Here is a 13876-nt window from a genome sequence, read left to right as displayed (position 1 = left end):
GGCAGAAGCAAGCACTACTCCAGGCAAGAGATAATGGTGGTCTGAATCAGGGTGACAGCAAAATAGGTGATGAGAAGTTGTAAGACTCTAGCCGACTTTAGGGATACAGCCAACAGGAACTGATAAAAGATTGGTTGTGTGGTCAGAGAATGAGAGGAATCAAAGATAACTACAAAACATTAGACCTAAGCAGCTGAAAGAACAGAGCTGCCAGCTACCGAGGTGAAAAAAATGAAGAGCAGGCTTGAGGAAAAAGAGCAGGACCTCAGTTATAGACGTATTAACCTTGAGATGTCCATTAGACAATCAAGTGGACATGTTGAGCAGACAGTTGGATATGACAGTCTGGAGTTCAGAGGAAATGAATGGGCTAGAGACCAGCATAGAAATGGTGATTAAATGGCATTTCAAGCCATGAAGGTGGATGAGATCAACCAAGGGACTGGAGATCCCTGGAGTAGTCCAACATTTAGAGAAGTTAAGGAGTTGAGGAAGAACTAGCTGATAAGAAACCGTAAGAAGGAAAATCAGGAGAAAATGCTTTAAAGCAGTATTTCTCACATTTTAATAGGCATGGAAACCATTTAGAGAACTTGTTAAAATGTAGACTCCAATTCAGTAGATCTGGGGTGGTACCTAAAACTCAGCATTTCTAGAAGGCTCTCAGGTGGTACACAGATGCTATCAGACCACATTTTGAATAGCAAGGGATTAAGAACGGGTCTCATGAAGAAGGGTAAGATCAAGTTCATTCACGTTTTTGATAGGTCAAACAGATTGAGGACTGAGAATTGAAGCGATGGATGTAGTAACATGGTAACTATCTTATTAAGAAACATTTCAGTGCTTCAGGGGCAAGACTGATTGGAGTGGGGTCCAAGATAAAAGAGGAGGAGGGAAATCAAGAGAGTGAGTACCAACTACTCTTGAGAAGTTTTACTGTAAAGGAAAGAAGAGAAATGAGGTGATAGCTAGAGAGGGAAGTGGGATTAAGGGAGGGCCTCAACTTTTTTATTATGAAACTTCTTAAGCACAGAGAAAAGTTGAAAGAATAGTACAATAAATACCAATATGCCTTCCACCTACATGCAACAATTGTCAACACTGTACCAAATGTGCATTATAAGAAAACTGTTTTAAAATGGGAGAAAATCCAGTGGAACAGTTAAACCTGATGATAAGCAGGGCAATTTACTTAAAAGGTGTCAGTGAGTAGGGGAAAAGGATGGGATCTAGTGCACAGAATTGGAAGGGTTGGCTTTTACTGTTAGTGATAAGGCAGGAAAACTGGGCAGGAATGTAGGTGGGTGGGTAAATGTGGGGGGGGGTCTCTAGTTTTCTTAGTGAAACGGCAAGCTGACTCTTCTTGGAATAGAGGTGTTGGAGGTCTGAGGACAGAGGAAGTAGGGCAGTGTCTAGGACGCGAAGAGCGAATGAACTACTGAACTGAAAATCTGACTGCTGTGTGACACTAAGGGCCCCCTAGAGGTTGCTGAAAGGACTAAGTTGGAAAAGCAGCCTGGTGTAAAGGTTAAGGGCACACGCTGGAGCCTAAGTGCCTGGGGACAAGTTAGTTGACCTCTGAATACCCTAGTTTCTTTATCAGTGAAATGAGGATAATAATAGGATCCACCTCACAGGGTCGTTGAGGATTAAATGAGGTCGTATATATAAAGTACACAGAACAATGTCTGGCACGTAGTAAGTACTGTAATTGCCAAATACATTACTAATATATAAAAAAACCACGGAATATAGTTGGCATGAAAAAGAAGGAGAGAGTGAGTTACTGGTATGTACCAGAGCTGGGGTCAGCACGTAATATTTGTTGAGAAATAAAGATGCTGAAAATGTGACTAAAAAAGGGCAAAATCCGTAGGATTCCATATTGAAAACCAACAACAAACCATTGTGTATAATATGAAAATAATGCATTTTAAAAGGATACACAACATACATCAAAATAGTAATGGTAATCCTCTCTTGATAGTAGATTACTGGTGGTTATTTATGTTTACATTTCTTGATTATATATTTCTTTATAACCTTTATTTTGAAATTAAGAAAAACTGCAACAAAGCATAATGCAGAATTCACTCATATGCTCACCATCCTCCATCTTGTTCAACTTTTCACACATTTGCCCCTTGTCTTTTGTCAAAGTTTATACTTGTAAAAAGGTTATGAAAGTAAAACATAACTGTAGAATCTTTATTAAAAGACATAAACAGTTAGAACGTTCCAGGTAAAGCCAAAGCCCTTCCGCCTGACAGCTGCCCCCATCAGACCCCTTCCGGCCTTTCCTGGAGACAACCACCACTGAGCTTGGGGTGTGCCTTCTAATCCTCATTTTAATACTTTCACGGACACACAAATATACACACACGTGACAAAAACAAAACAAAGCCCAAATATAAAAAATGTTTTCTTTATACAATTTTAAGTGGTTTCATGTCGCAGCTTGCTTTTCTCACTTAACATATTTTGAGTCTGATGTTGACAGATATGATTCATTTCTGCTCTACACGATTCCCTTGCACTCATATGTGTCAATATTTTATTCACCTAGTCCTCTACTGATGGACATTTATGTTTCCCATTCTTCACTATTTTGTGATTTCCGGTATTACATCTCTTCCTATACACATCTTTTGGAACAAAAGCTAATGTTTCTTGGAAGTAGACCACTCATTTTCCATTTTAACAGATACTTCCAAAATGACTGCAGGGTAGTTAGTTACACTGGGCCTATCCCAGTAAACAATTGTCCTCATCTCTTCCAACATGTGATCTTGCCAGAACTTAGGCATTTTGCCTATTCCAGTGAGTAAAAAATAGTACTTCTTTGTTTTAGTTTGCATTTTTCTGTTTATCAGCATCTTACTTTCTATTATTGTTTTTATCTACCAGAAAATCAAGTTCACTATAAATATTTTTTGATTAGAATTATTTTCAATCATTCATACATGTTCGCCATCTTTTCAGCTTCAAATTCATCCTATTACACAGGTTTATTTATGAGTAAAGGGGACATGTTCTTTATTATTATTAAAAAAAAAAGTAAATTGTGAGGACTTATTCCCAAATTATTTTTAATCATCTTATATTCAGACTATAACACTTCAGTGACAGACCACAACTTTCCCTACGTGCCTCCTTGATTGAACTTGCAGTAAATTTTCTAACGAAGCTAAATTAAAAATTATACCATAAGTATTATATTGACATTAAATATCCTGCAAAGAAATAAATAGCCTAATGAATTTGACCATTCCTGAAATTTCTTTAGGAACAATATTCTTGAAATAAATATCTTGGTCTTTAGGCTGAATCAATCAATGATTGTCAGGTGAGAAGATGATAAACGTACTGTACACACCCTGATTCCTAAGAGTCAGTCTATAATCACCTACTATTAGAAAGGTTCTGCTCTCTTCAGGTAAAACTAGTGATCAGAAATGATCTTTTACTGAGGAAAGACAGAACTAACTCCACAGGAAAAAGGTCACCCATCCATTGTCTGCTTATATTCTGTAATCCAATAAAAGGTGACATATTTGAAAGTCCTAATGATTTAACTTTCCAAGTTACTAAAAGCTTTAGCTTGTGAGTGACTGCAACCCCAGCACTTACTACACTGATTTAGTACGCTTGCTCTTAGTCTGCTGATGCCCTGGGACTACAGGATAAATTGTGGAAAGTAGTCAGAGAAGATCACCTTCAACAGCATCTGGAAAACAGTCAGGGGGCAGGTTATTTTGAAATGAGAGCTTTGCAAATGTGTATTATTCATGGCTATTTAAATAGTCTACGGACTTATTGGTCAGCTATATCTAGCTTGTTCTGTCCTTTGTGAAACGATGGTGGAGGACAGGGGAGGAGGAACCAGACATTTAGTAATTATGTTTAAATAACTGCGAAAGATGTCATTTCCAGTATACTGTAAATATCAACATTTTAACAGCCTTTTGTTATTGCAAAGTCTCTTTTAAAGCCTCTTTTCTTGTTTTATGGATAGAAAATCATCTTTTATCACTGAGGAAACATAGGTTTTTTGGGGCGGGGTATCTCTTCTTGCATTGTTTGTTTGTTCCTAGTAGTTGCTTTCTCTTCATTTGTTTTAATCTCTCATTGGCATCAGAGACATTCCCTCTGATGTCAGGTGAGACAGAGATAATTTGTCTTACTCAGACTGAGTGAGGGACTAAAAAGCTGTCTAAGTGGTGGTGTACAAATAGGCTTCTTGTTTTTGAACTTTCCTGTATAGTGATCTAGGTGGAATCTCTGATGTCACTACCTTTGGGTCTTTCCTCTTGTCAGTAAGACTCTTCAGAGAAGACTCTCCAAACTCTTGTGTGAAGGGGAAGGTTTGGTTGCTAGCATTCTGGGAACCCACAGACAGGAACAATGCTGGGGGAATTCTCCATTCAACACTCAGTAAGCAGTCATTCAATACCCGTTTCTGGTAGAGTAGCCATGTCCATGACCCCAGTCCACTGATGCTTGTTTTCCCCTCTCCAGAGAACAAACTTCCAGTCTACTGTCAGGGTAGGGACGGGGCAGTCTCCCTGTGGCTCAGGCCTTTTCATGTACTGTTCCTCCTCTGGAGATACCTGGCACTGCCAATGCCTGAGACTTTTGAGATTCTTAGGTATAAATCAGGTTGGTTTTCGTTTCCCCATTGCCAACTAACGAAATAGCTTTCTGGGCCTACCAAGTCCACGATCACTTCTCCATCTGATTTCTAGCTTTTAAAATGTTGTTGCTATTGTTTCCTCCTTCTGTTACCTCCATCCTTATATGTCATGTCTAAAATAAAAAGTCCTTCATTATAGTTCTAGTGGAGTTTCAAAAGACAACAAAAATGTGTCACCTTATCTGCAACTCACACAGCCATTTTGTGTTATCTTTATTTTGTTTTTAACTTTATTGTGGTAAAATATATAAATAAAATGGCCATTTAACCATTTTTAAGTGTCCAATTCAGTGACATTAAGTACATTCACAATATTGTGCACCCACATGTATACAAAATTTTTTATTATGCCAAACCCCATTTGTTTTTTTCTTTAATTTCTTTCAGCAATGTTTTGTACTTTGCAGAGTATAATCTTTGAACTCCTTGGTTAAACTTATTCCTAGGTTATTTTATTATTTTGGCTACTATGGAAATGAAATTGTTTTCTTTCTGTTTTTTAAGTTAACTTATTAAAAGTTAAATTTACTGTGGTAACACTACTTAGTAACCCTATATAAATGTCAGGTGTACAACTTTATACCCTATTGTGTACTCTACTGTGTGCTCACCATCTGAAGGCTGGTCGCCTCCCATCCCTTTGTATTTGACCTCCTTCACCGTCTTCGCCTTCCCCCCATCTCCTTTCCCTCCCCTCTACTCATCACCACACACAGCCATGATCTACATTCATAGCCAGGTATACTCACTACACGGTGAGCGTTACTTAAAAATGTAAGCAAAATATTTCAGAGTACATAGACTATAGAGGTTTATACTTATGAATCCCAAACTGTAAAGCAACGGAATAATAGTGCCTCTTCACTGACTATCCTCCAGACTACAGAACTATTCCAATTGGACAGAGTTCTTCTCTACTGTCCTTTCTTGTCTTAATACTAGCACTTCGCTGCCCCATCACTGTCTCTAAAAATATTTTTATTACTAGGTATTCTTTGCTGCCTCTGTTTATAGCAAAAGCCATTCCCCCTCTGTTATCATTACTTCGTTGACTATTTTTCCTTTTCTTTCCATTTCTCAGTTATGGTATGAGAAGGATTTGGCTTCTCTTTCTTCTGAAAGGTAAACTTATCAATAATGTGCAGTTGTGTTTAATCCTTCTTTCATTTTTTTCATTTCGCAGATATGTATTGAGTACCTGTCATAGGCCAGGCCCTGTTCTAGGCATTAGGGATAAAACAATGGACGAAACAAAGCCCCTGCTCTCATGCACCTTGTATTCTAGTGGGAGTGACAGACAATACAAAAAATATGTCATGGAGCTGGATGTTTAAAACAAACAAAATAACAAAAACAAGGATGGGGTAAAGAGAGAGATGGTGGGGTAAGGACATTAGTAGTGTATAAGGTGATCAGAGAAGGCTTCTTTTAAAAGGTGACATTTGAACAGAGATAGGGAGAAGCGCTATGGATATCTATGGCATGAGTATCCCCCAAAGAGAAAATAACAAGTACAAAAGGCCCTGAGAGGGGAGCACATTTTGTGGGGGGAGCAGAATAAGCTTTGTTTCTTTCTCAGTGTTTACTGTATTTTCCATGGTTTACTCTTGACCAGATTTTAACACAACCTTTCAGATTTGAACAGACTCTGATTCTAACTTACATGAAAGGCTGAGATTGTTTGAAATTTACTGCATAAGTGGAAATGTTATTGTTGAGGTAATTCTGTGCTGCAATAGCATCTTGGCTCACCATAGGCTTGTAAGCAATCTAAATTACAGATATATTGCCTATTGAGACAGAGAGGGAAGGAGAGTGAGAAGATTTTAGAGCCAGATCTGGTTTTGAGTCAAGTGATCTTGCATCAAAGTTCTAGGTGTTAGTGTGTGTGTGTGTGTGTGTGTGTGTGTGCCCTTTACTCTAATTTTATGAGGTAAAAGTAGCATAGCGATTATGGGAAAAGAATAATGGTTTGGGAATCAGAAATTCTGAGTTAAACACCTTTGCTGCCTCTTATTAAATGTGTGGTCTTAGACAAGTCATTTAAAAGCCTCAGTTTCCTTATCTGTAAAAAAGAAAATAAAAATATCTACTTTTTTATGACATTAGAAAGATTAAGTGACGTAATGACCTATGCATGTGAATGTCATTTGTATACTATAAAATGTTAAGCTAATTTAAGATACACACATATTTTTAAACTACAGCTTTCAAACATATTTTCAGTCACTTAAAATTTTTATCTAAGCGCTTTCAAAATTTATTTAATTTTACTTTTAGATTTACCTATTCATTTGTACTTAAGAATTGCATGCAAAATTTATTCTTCTCAGTCAGTTATCTATTTTGGTCTACGGTAAATTTTATAAAGTTATTTCTTATCTTTTAAATTACATAGCAAAATTCAATGGATATGAACAACTCAAATTGAAATCCTCAAAAAGGATCAGGATGCAGATTTTCATTTTACTTTATTTCATACACATGACCACTTTGCAACAGAAAATATGGGCACTTGGAAAAAATAATTTGAACGGATAACTAACAATTATTTTATGTACTTCAATAACTGCTAATGACTTTTTAATGGTTTTTTGCTTGCCTAGTTTTGTTTTTTGAACCTTAACTGCTTAGCTAAATCATTGCATGCAAAACAAATCTGTAGTCACATATTTATTACCAAATACTATATATGCTTTATAGTCCGTTGAGAGAGATTATTTTATTTCTTAGTATCATATTGCTAGCCATTAGTTAAAAGTGTCCACATGTTGCTGGACAGTAACTTAAAAAGCAGTCCAAAAGACTAAAATCTTTACAACACCCTCAATGGTCTTCAAAAGTAATTTAAATGACATTTAACAGAATGGAACTTACTCCATGCCCTGTGCAGTCTGCCGTGCGATATCTATAAGTTTGATCATCTCAAATTTGGTCTCAATGATGTGGAGATGGTGATATAAGCTGGAGCCCTCACACCACTGGGTAACAATAGCCAGTTGTGGCTTCGTGGAATAGCCCATGAAGAGTAGGATATTCACATGTCGAGTTTTCCTGTAAAAAGAAATGTGATAGTAACCAGTAAATGTCGATAAACTTCAACAAATATTAAAAAAGAGGCCAAAACAGTCTACTTATCCGTAAGATGTTGTCAGAAAAAGGTATTTTTAAAAAAGGCCACAGAAGGATAAACTTAATAGATGCTCTAGTAATTGTGTAGTCTAACATTCCACTCTTCACAGAAATACCTTTTTTAATATACCTGTCAGGCAACAAGGGGTTGCTTAAATACCTTCAATTATGGAAGCTCATCCCTGAGACTGAAACCTATTTCCCCCATTCGTTTTTTTTTAAAGTAGTTCCAGTATTAGAAAGCTTTTTGGGGTTGTGAAAAACTCCTTTTCCCACAACTTCCATCACTGGCTTCCCTGTTCTGCTCTCTGGAATAAAAGAGGGTAAGTCTGTACCCTCTTGAACATAACAGCCTCCTACAGACCAAATGTCCTCAGTTAACTGCTTCCCCCCTAAGTTACAGCTGCAGAATTCTCCGTATCTAAGTTGTCCTTGGCTGGACGTATGTTAGTCTGTTAATGTTCCTCAAGTTCCAGGGCATGATATAATTTCTAACTGTGTTCTGGTAAGATTTGAAGTTTGAGAGTATTATTTCCACAAGTGGAAGTATTATTTCTCATAATCAAAAACTATGCTTCCATTAATTCACTCTAGGCTTAGTTCTTCTCTCAGCTGTACAATATAATATTGTATACCACTTAAAAGAATATGGTGAAAGACGAAATATACTCACACCCTGTCTTATCCATTTTGAGTAAATCTGTACGGCTAACAATGGCTACCACTAGAAAACAGGAATTGATGAAGATAACTTCTATGGAAAACAATAATTCACACAAAATTCACACAAACTCACCTGAGTACTCCTACTTCATTTTTGAAGGCCTGTAACTGCTGAGGTGTGGGTGCTGTCACATTCAACATTTTCACTGCCACATCACCTAAAAGGTAATTGTCATTTCAAATGTCATTCTGATTTTTCAAATTTAAAAATATTAAAAAATCTTGTGTATTTTCATTAATTACCACAGTCTTAAATCCACACCATTATTAAATTGTTTTATGACATAATAAATGAGACCATAACTTCCTTAACTACATTCATTTTCTAAGGATAAAAACTAAACAAACTGGCCGGCCTGGTGGCTCAGGTGGTTAGAGCTCTGTGCTCCTAACTCTAGAGGCTGCCGGTTCGATTCCCACATGGGCCAGTGGGCTCTCAACCACAAGGTTGCCAGTTCTATTCCTTGAGTCCCACAAGGGATGGTAGGCAGCGCCCCCTGCAACTAAGATTGAACACGGCACTTTGAGCTGAGCTGCCGCTGAGCTCCTGGATGGCTCAGTTGGTTGGAGCGCGTCCTCTCAACCACAAGGTTGCCGGTTCGACTCCCGCAAGGGATGGTGGGTTGTGCCCCCTGCAACTAGCAACGGCAACTGGACCTGGAGCTGAGCTGCACCCTCCACAACTAAGACTGAAAGGACAACAACATGAAGCTGAATGGCACCCTCCACAACTAGGATTGAAAGGACAACTTGACTTGGACAAAAAAAAAAAAAGTCCTGGAAGTACACACTGTTCCCCAATAAAGTCCTGTTCCCCTTCCCCAATAAAATCTTAAAAAAAAAAAAAAGAAAAAGAAAAACTAAACAAACTGACAATGACACTCTTATACTAGTATTTTAATATACTAATTAAAAAAAAAACCTCCCAACCTTGTTTTTCTCTGGAAATTTAGTTTTACCAATTAAGTACCCATGGTATTTTCCTGGTTATTTAACAATATTAAATTAGATGCATTTACTAACTGAATGTTAAAACTACAGATGATAGGCCCAATGGAGCTTAACTAAAATAGACAACTACAAAACTTCTTTATCAGAGTAGTTAACATTTTTTCCAAATCCACAGATAATTTATTGCTTTTGCTTAGAAAAGTTATTAAAATTGTAATCATAATAATAAAAAAACAACTTTATATGAAACAGGTAGAACTCATACACACTGCCAGTGGGTGTGTAAACTGGTACAACCACCTGACACACTGTTGGCAGTAACTACTGAAACTGAACATATGCATATCCAGTGAGGCCCCACTATTCTTTCCTACCCTGTTTCCCCGAAGATAAGACCTAGCCAGACAATCAGCTCTAATGCGTCTTTTGGAGCAAAAATTAATATAAGACCCAGTATTATACTTTATTATATTACACCGGTCTTACATAAGACTGGGTCTTGTATTAATTTTTGCTCCAAAAGACGCATTAGAGTTGATTGTCCAGCTAAGTCTTATTTTCAGGGAAACACGGTAGGTGTATACCCAGCAAAAATGGACACGTATGTTCATCAAATGACATGTATGCACTAAGAATATTCATAGCAGCATTGTAATGGCCCCAAATTGGACACTATGAAAATGCTCATCACTCAGGAGACAGAAAAAGGAATCACTTTATAGTCACACGATGGAATACTATATAGAGCACGAACGACCTACAACTCACTACACACGGCAGTATAGATGAATCTTATAAACGACGCTGAGTGGAAGGGCATGGACGGATGGACAGGGATGGACAAAGTTCCATCCCGTATGATTTCTGTTGTCATCAGGACAGTGGTTGCCCTTAGGGGAGGACGACAGGAAGAAGACTTCTGCAGTGCTGGTCAAGTTCTGTTTACTGACTCCAGAGGCATTTACTTTCTGAGATTCCAGCTACTTGTACACTCATATGTACTTTTTTTGCACATATATTATACTTCAATATCATTAACTAACTTTTCCTGATTATCAAAGTAATACGGTGCTCACAGTAAAAAAAAATTAAACATTTTGAAAGCATAAAGAAAAAATTTCCCATAATCGTGTCACTCGAAAATGACCACTGCTAATATACTGATGTAATCCTACTAGGTTTTTATATCTATCAGTGTGAATTATTTATGAATACATATGAAAAGACAACCTAAAAAGATAGGTACTGAAACACGGATGATCATTTTCAAATTATATGTATTTTTATGTAGGACCTTATAGAGATATTATACATGTTGCTTTGTAAAATTCAATATGCCACAGACATCTTTCCATACAAATAAATGTAAATCTACCATACTATTTTAAATTCTATATAATCATACCTGGAGGTTATAAATTCATCCAATATTCTATTAATGGGTATTTACAGTTATTTCCATTTTTCATTAATACTAAACCTCTACTGAATCTGCTTGTACACATATCTATCTGTTCCTGTCCAATTACTTCCTCATTTTAAAGTGCTACAAAAGGAATTGTTGGCTCGATATACATATAGCCAAATTGCCTCCCAGAAGATTTGTAGCAATTTATTTTCCCACCAGCAGCATTGCAATCCCAACTCTAAATATTACCAATTTTAAAAATTCTTTGTCCATTTGAGAGGCAAATAATGATTTCCATTTCTTGAACCTGCAGTGCTTTTATAACTAGTCAGGCTGAACATTTTTTATGTTTCCTTGCCATTTCTTCCTTTGGTAAGTACAATTTAACATGTTTACTTGTGGTTTATAATACAAATAAAATAATCAGCAGAAAAATTATCAAAGAAAAAAACATCTTGGGGACTAGTTCACCTGGAGAATCATCATTTTTAAAAATTATTACTGTACTATAATGACAGGAAACCTGGTTGATGTGAATCCAGCTTTTACTTCCCATAATTTTTGTTAGAAACCTTTGGAGGACTCTTGAAAATGATCACAAAAGCTTAATGATGCAAACAGTGAACACTTCCTTCGATACTTTTCTATAGGAGTTGTTACTCATATGCTCTTATTAGAACTTGTGACAAGGTCACCGTGCTACATACATACCATGCCACTTTCCCTTGTAGACTGTCCCAAATGACCCGGATCCAATTCTTTGTCCCACTGTGATCTGGCCATCAGGAATCTCCCAGTCGTCACTTGAATCCCGTCTACCAAGTGTTTTCTTGATAAAAATAGTGCAAAAGTCAAGCCAAAGCAAACAAAAAAGGAAAACCTTATGTTTCAGACTAAGTATTAGGTTGGAGCAAAAGTAATTGCAGTTTAAAAACAATTGCAAAAACCACAATTACTTTTGCACCAGCCTAACACATTCCCCTATGCCTGAAAGGGACATAAGTTAGGAAGAAATAAGATCTTTTAAAGAAAAAAAATACTCTGGAGGAATAATAGTTGTATGATTCTTACACTACAGAACTTTAAGTGAAGGCCTAAGTCAGTATTAGCATGAAAAAAATTTATTAAAAACTAGAGATTATTTATTGGGTATTAAATATATATATTACTAAAATCGATAAAACAGCCTTTTATTATTTGGAGTACTACTAAGGGCAAGATAAGTACTATACATTTGTGACTAGTTTTGGCTCCAAAAGCCAAAAATTTAAGTTAACACACTATGGTTACTGCTAATTTACCTGCTTATTCTCTCACAGTCAGTGCTAAATTTCCTCATGTGATCCAGTCTCTCAAAAAACTTATCAACATACACAATTATTTTGGTAGGGTAAAGAATCCACCTATTCAACATACACTGTTAATGTACTATCGCTAAAACGAAATTATTAGTTTTTAATATAGATGTATTTTGTAGCAGAAAGTTCTTTTTTCAGATAGGGAAGAATGTCATTTGGCAGATTTTTGAATTTCAGACCAGCTCTTTAGAACATACATGCTTAATAATGCTTCCTGAAATACTAGCTTATTGGTTTTCCTAATTTTAGAAACAGAACACTACAGTTGACCCATGAATAATGTGGGGTTTAGGGGTGCCGACCCCCCCGTGCAGTTGAAAATCCATGTATAACTTTTGATTTCTCCCAAAACTTAACTACAATTGCCCTTGGTATCCCTTGGGGATTGGTTCCACAACCAATATTATTTTCGATCCTTGGTTGGTTGAATCATGGATACGAAACCTGGGGATATGGAGAGCTGACTGCATATTTATTGAAAAACATCCACATGTAAGTAGATCCATGTAGTTCAAATCTATATTATTCAAGGCTCAACTGTATTCTTACTTTTCCCAAACTGCCTTTTACTCAATTACATTAGAGTTAAGAGCGAATACCTGTGTTGCGCAAATATGCTTTATTCATAAATATATTAGCTTAAATTTATTTGACTATGGGAATTCTATGGCACATATGAACATATCAGTATATCTAAAAGGTGACATTACATGTGGCTATGACTTCTGTAAAGAAAGAACTTAGAGGAAAAAAGAGATCAGATTCTCTCACCATTCGATTCCTGTCTTCTGAGGATGAAGATGACTTCCTTTCCCGCTGAGGTCCTGGAGATTTCTGTAGTGCTTTCACATTAGTGAGTGAGCCTGGTAATGAGGCAGGGGGCGTGGCAGACAAACCTGTGGTTGATCCTAAGTTAGTGAAAAGAAAAATTTATCCATTAAAGGAAAATCAAGTATGTTAATTTACTGGGGGGGGGGGATATTTAGACTTATTTAAAAAATGCAGTGCACGTTCAAGTAGACTTTAGAAAGAATAGGCCAAAAAGGAGCCTCATTTGGTGATTAGTACTATATTTTCTTTGTTTTCTGGCCAATTTAATGACCTTTAAAACATCGGATTACAGATATACACTTTGCTTATTGGTGAATATTCTAAGACAAAAAATCTCTCTAAAATAAGAGATAAATACTAAAAAATACTCCCAAGGTTCTATTTCTTTGATAAAAAAATGAAAAAGCAAAATTAACTTAAAAGCCTATATGAAAGATCAAATTTTATTTTATGTTACGTCAGCAGCCAATCAATATAAAAAAGATGGAAATCCTCAAATGGAAACATATTCTAATAAATGGCCTTAATGTTGAAAATATCTACCTTTTTCACATTAACCACACACACACACACAAAAGCCTCCACCACATACTACACTACTTAAGAGTGAGAGACACTGATCAGTTTCATTGGTTCCCGGAGGCTTATTCTACTAAACAATGATGATCTGCTGCCTGCAGGACAACCTTATATAAACAAAGCGAGCAGCTTTCTCAGACTTTGAGAAATCCCTGCCTTTGGAAGTGAGAGCAAAGGAGGTGATATGGCCTCTCAGCC

General features: G+C 36.6%; 1 protein-coding gene across 7 annotated transcripts in view; it reads right to left on the bottom strand.

Annotated features, from left to right (window-relative positions):
* The window catches only part of BRAF (B-Raf proto-oncogene, serine/threonine kinase), a 121598-nt gene that overhangs the window by 34862 nt on the left and 72860 nt on the right, over positions 1 to 13876 (bottom strand). For all 7 annotated transcript variants that reach the window (XM_033098790.1, XM_033098787.1, XM_033098789.1 and 4 more), the window contains 4 exons: positions 13040 to 13176; positions 11622 to 11739; positions 8625 to 8709; positions 7574 to 7750 (listed from right to left, as the gene is read on the bottom strand). In XM_033098790.1, coding sequence (XP_032954681.1) covers positions 7574 to 7750; positions 8625 to 8709; positions 11622 to 11739; positions 13040 to 13176 — 517 coding nt within the window. The remainder of the gene's footprint in view (positions 1 to 7573; positions 7751 to 8624; positions 8710 to 11621; positions 11740 to 13039; positions 13177 to 13876) is intronic.

Source organism: Rhinolophus ferrumequinum, chromosome 26, assembly GCF_004115265.2.
Source record: "Rhinolophus ferrumequinum isolate MPI-CBG mRhiFer1 chromosome 26, mRhiFer1_v1.p, whole genome shotgun sequence".
Taxonomy (NCBI): Eukaryota; Metazoa; Chordata; class Mammalia; order Chiroptera; family Rhinolophidae; genus Rhinolophus; species Rhinolophus ferrumequinum.
Note: the sequence above shows the minus strand (reverse complement) of the source record. Positions and strands in the feature narration are given on the sequence as shown.